General features: G+C 37.5%; 1 protein-coding gene across 1 annotated transcript; it reads left to right on the forward strand.

Moving 5' to 3' along the window:
- The first annotated feature begins 3,882 nt into the window (after positions 1-3,882).
- Positions 3,883-4,764, forward strand: LOC149233419 (antimicrobial ginkbilobin-2-like protein). Its single transcript, XM_089382189.1, has one exon. It carries the CDS (start codon positions 3,883-3,885, stop codon positions 4,762-4,764), a length of 882 nt encoding a protein of 293 aa, XP_089238315.1.
- Positions 4,765-5,025: the final 261 nt, after the last annotated feature.

Below are 5,025 nucleotides of genomic sequence, written 5' to 3' on the forward strand. Positions count from 1 at the left end.
GTTGGATCTCGAATGATGTTGATATTATTTTGCTTGTTGAAACTTGGGAGCACGAAGAATCTAAGGTCCCTAACATAGATGGCTTTACATTATGGTCTACCTGGAATAAGTGATCCTCTCGTAGAGGCATTGGGGGTATAGCTTGTTACATTAAGAAGAACATCTCTCCCCATGCTAGGATTTATAAAAACGACCCTTACAACCAATATAGTTGGATAGAAATTACTGACATTTATGATAAAAAGACCTACATAGCAATTTGTTATTCCCCCCCATCAATTCTAACTTCTATAAGAAAAAGAATCTAGATAAAAATAGTCCTTACAATGGTTTAGAGAATGATATTTCTAGCCTAAAGAATGAAGGCAATATCCTTTTAATGAGTGACTTTAATGCTCGAACTTCAAGCAACCAAGCTATTCTTCTAAGCAATCATTCCAACCCTAATCCTCTTTGGTTAGACGAAGACCTTCCTTTGGCTAGCCGGTACAAAAGGAGCTCTGAAGACCTCGGGGAGAATTTGTTTGGGTCGGAGCTAATCAAGCTCTGCAGTGCTCAGGATCTCATAATTTGCAAACGTCTAAAGAAGTGGCCCAATTCTAGTCAGATGACCTGCATCCATGGGCTTGGTAGCAGCGTGATAGACTATGTTATCTCTAATCTCCCTCTATACAACGAAATAACAAATTTTTACATCTTAAACAACCACGAGCCTGACTCTGATCATAGGCCTTTACTTATAAATCTCAATTTTGTCATGCATAGAGATACCATAAAAGATAATCCTTATAGCCAAAAGAAGTTAATCTTTAATAGAAATAAAAAAGATCTCTTTCTAAATGAATTAAAAACTAATTTGCTTCATTTATCTAGTATAGACAACATAGAAGATCTCTATCATAATTTTACTACAACCCTCTCATATTCTATTAACAAGTTCTCAATTGAAGTTTCAAGTAATAAAAGAAATAGCAAAACCAACCCATGGTATGACAAAGATTGTAAAAGTGCGAGGAGAGCAATTAAGGAAGTTGTTGATGAATCTCTTAAATTTGGCAAGATAAAAATATACAAAGCTCTAACTAAAAGGAAAAAAAGGCAGTATATTCGTAAAAGACAAGAGAACCTCTTACACCTCTCTAAGGTAGCTCCTAAGAAATTCTCAAGGCAAATTCTAACTAGGAAAACTAAAGATAATAATAAAATTGTTTTACACGACTGGAATTCCTATCTTAAAAAGCTTTATGAATCTCCAAATGTCATGGATAACTTTGAAACCTTGCTCACAATGAAAGAATTTTTCTCATTAGAAGACATTGATTTTGGGGTTAATCACTTGGCTAATTGGAAAGCTAAGGACAGTGAAGGTTACCAGGCGGAAATCTTAAAAATTGGAGGTCCCATCCTCATCCCCCACATTCACAAGCTTTTCAATCAAGCGGTCAAGCAAGGGTTCCCTAAACCATGGACTCAAAGCCTCATTATCCCTATTTTTAAAAGTGGGGATACAAATAACCCCTCTAATTATCGGACAAATATGATCAGCCCTCTCTTAGCCAAGTTATATGGTATTACTTTGGAAAGGAAGTTGAGCATATGACTTGAAAGTGAAGGTAAGCGGGCTAAAGGCCAAGCAGGTTTTAGAAAACAACACTCAACAACAGACCACCTCGTTATGCTTAGGATCATTGTGGAGGAATGCCGCAATGATAAATCCAATCTCTTTTTTTTGCTTTGTGGACTTTAGAAAGGCTTTCAATACGGTTCCTAGAAACAACCTTTGGAACAAATTAGAAGGGCTAAAGGTACCTTTTGAGTTGAGACTGCCACTATAAGGTTAAACGAGAGTGTAATTGCCAAGTTAAAGAGAAATGAGGGGTGGTCGAAAGATATTAAGTGTAATATCGGAGTTAAAAAAGGTTGCCCCCTCTCCCCTACCCTATTTGGCATTTACATCGACAAGCTAGAAGGTTGTTTAGAGGAAGCAGGATGTGCTTCTCTACGCTAACGATATTGTTCTTCTTGCAAGGTGCCCATCTGATCTTGATAAGCAACTTATCTTCTTAAGGATTTATGTTCTACCATGGGTATGATTGTTAACACTGACAAAACAAAAGTTATGATTATCAAATCCAAGAAGGACACTTACGCTAATTTTATGTATGACAATAGTAACTTGGAGGAAGTCTCTTCCTACAAGTACCTAGGAATTGATATTCATCACAAGCTCAACTGGAACTATAGCATTGAGAAAAGGATTAATGGGGGGTGGAAAGCTTATTTTGGTCTTGAAAATAATTGTAAAAGGGCAAACCTTGTAATGTGGGATAGAAAGAAGTTCCTCTTTGAAACTTTAGTCACTCCGATTATCTTATATGGATGTGAGGTTTGGGGTTGTAGCATCTCTAGAGAATCCTGGAGAAAGATTGAGCAAATCCATAAGCGTTTTATAACGTATAACCTCAAAATTAAAAGCAACACACCCTATCATATTCTCCTTATAGAAGTGGATCTTTCCCCTATCGAGAGCCTAGCTATGACTAGGTTTCTATTGTACAAGCACAAACTCAATAACATAGGAGACCATAGACTTCCTAAGCTAGCTTTAAATTCCAGCCAAAACCACCTAAGGCTCAAACGAGGTTGGTATAAAGACACAAACCATTGGGAGATCGACGAGAATGTTGCATTGTAAAACATCAATAACATTAAAAATATTGTTATTTCTAAGTTCAAAGAAAAAATGTGGTGTGAGAAAGATTTAGCAGCTAAAAGAAAAGTAAGATATTATAAGGAGGTCATCAACCCCACCCTAGAAGATCAAAAGTATCTCTTTGTTTTAACTAGCTCAAAGAAGAAAATTAATATAGCCAAGATTAGAACGAACTCTCATGAGCTCCATAGTGAAACGAGTCGTTGAGCAGCTCCTAAAATAGCATGGATGGAAAGGTTCTGCCATCTCTGTGAGAATACGAACATCGAGGATGAAAATCACTTCCTCTTATAGTGCCCCCCTACAACCACATTAGATCTTAGTTTCAAAATCTTTGTTGCAACACTGACCTTCCTAGCATTTTCCATTGTCAAAATTACAGTGACATTTGACGTTGTCAAATTACAGTGAGCTCCGAAGGCTTCTCTTTAGTCTTAATAGACGTTAACCATGATCACCATCATCAATAATTATTGATGATTAAATTAAAATTCTAAAATTTTATTTCTAAATAAACCTAATTAAAAATAAAAATAAACCCAAAAAAAAAAAAAGGGCATATTTTTTTTTTTTCACCCTCGCCTGTATTTCTAATAATTTTCCAAAGAATGAAATCTAAATTACGAGCCCACAGATTCTTCTTTTAACATTTATTTTGGCCCAAGGCTGAAAGCCTTTTTCCGTACCCACGCTGCACGCACTATGGCGTTCATTCATTTTTCAAAGTTGAGTTGAGTGTTGTCGCGTCAAAGCCAATCACGGAAAAAAAGAAAGAGAGGCGAAAACACATACCTCGGCATACATTTAAAATAATATAAAGCAAAATAGAATGTTCTATTACATTTCCTTTCAGCGTTGAAAAGTGCGACATTTCTTGTAGAGACACGAATTAGAGAACAAATTTTCAACTACTTCCGAAAGTCCACCGTCCGCCGAAATGTAGGACGACTATATATAAACCGCGTTCACATCCCCAACGTACGTGCGTTTAAAATCGAATGATAGTTAAATTAATGTATTGATTACTGATCTAGCAAATGATTATTCGTTTTATATAACTGTGCAGAATAGACTTGAAGTTTGGGAACGTTATTGTCATGAGAATCGTAGCAAATATGAACCTCCATGAAAGGGATTCTGCATGTTCTCTCCTCATCGGCCAAACCAGAATGGTTGTTCTCCTGATCATCACTACTCTTCATGCAGGGATTTGCAAGGCACAGCTAACCATGTGCAACCACAACGTTAACTATACAAAAGGCAGTAGGGTGGAGAGCAATCTGAATACAGTCTTGAATTCTCTGGTTCAGCACACGTCCCAAACAGGGTTTAATACTTCTGAGCATGGCCAAGGTAGTGACCAAATATATGGCCTTCTGCAATGTAGGGGAGACACAACAGCGGATCGATGCTATAATTGTTCACAGAGAGCAAGGAGTACTGTTCAACAAAGTTGTGGAAATGCCGTTGGGGGTAGGATCTGGATGGATGTCTGCTTCTTACGGTACGAAAATTACAGTTTCTCGGGAAAACTGGACTCTTTTGGAATGTATACTTACATTACTTCCAATGTCTCGAACTCTGATGCCTTTGACGCTGCTCTTGAGAGGCTGTTCAGAAAATTATCGGCTGAAGCAGCAGCCTCTGGATCTGAATTATATGCCTCTGGAATAATTACGGACTCCTTGTCTCGAAAGATTTATGGCCTGGTTCAGTGCTGGAGAGATATATCTAGCAATGACTGCACAACATGTTTGTCAGATACCATCAATTCTATGTTAGCAACTTATCCTGGAAATCCAGGAGTGCAGGGTTTGATGGCAAACTGTATTGTTCGTTATGAGATATATCCTTTCTTTAATTCCACTGCTCTGCCACCATCGCCAAGTTCCCCAGCGGGAGAACCAGAGATTACACCAGTGGGTAATACAACACCGAAGGAGAACGCAGAGTCGAGTAATAATGGTACACAGATCAATCAGTCAGCTCAGAAATCTTCAAAGAAAATCACTACGATGTTAGGTGTCGTTGGTGCCTTGCTTCTCGTATAGTGTAGGTTTCTCCATTGTTTTGCAGTGCCTGTTGGGGGTGATTGTGTGTTGAGGTTAGCGAGGCAACCCTCATTTGTTTCCTTTCTTTGTATTGCTACTTCTTAAGTTGGTTTGTGCAATCTATGAGTATATTTTCTGTTGCAAAATGGAATAGTCTTATTATCTTACTGTATTTCGATGGAAATTAATGTTAAGATTTTAATTAATGTCATTTTACTGTATATTCAGTTTGAGTTATTTTTGGGTTAATAAACTACTAAT

Source organism: Pinus tabuliformis, chromosome J (genome assembly GCF_031772625.1).
Source record: "Pinus tabuliformis cultivar Carrire ecotype Pingquan chromosome J, CPIR1, whole genome shotgun sequence".
Classification (NCBI taxonomy): Eukaryota; Viridiplantae; Streptophyta; class Pinopsida; order Pinales; family Pinaceae; genus Pinus; species Pinus tabuliformis.

What these genes read in the sequence shown, in the direction of transcription:
- LOC149233419 (XM_089382189.1), top strand. Translation starts at nt 3,883, where the DNA reads ATGGTTGTTCTCCTGATCATCACTACTCTTCATGCAGGGATTTGCAAG.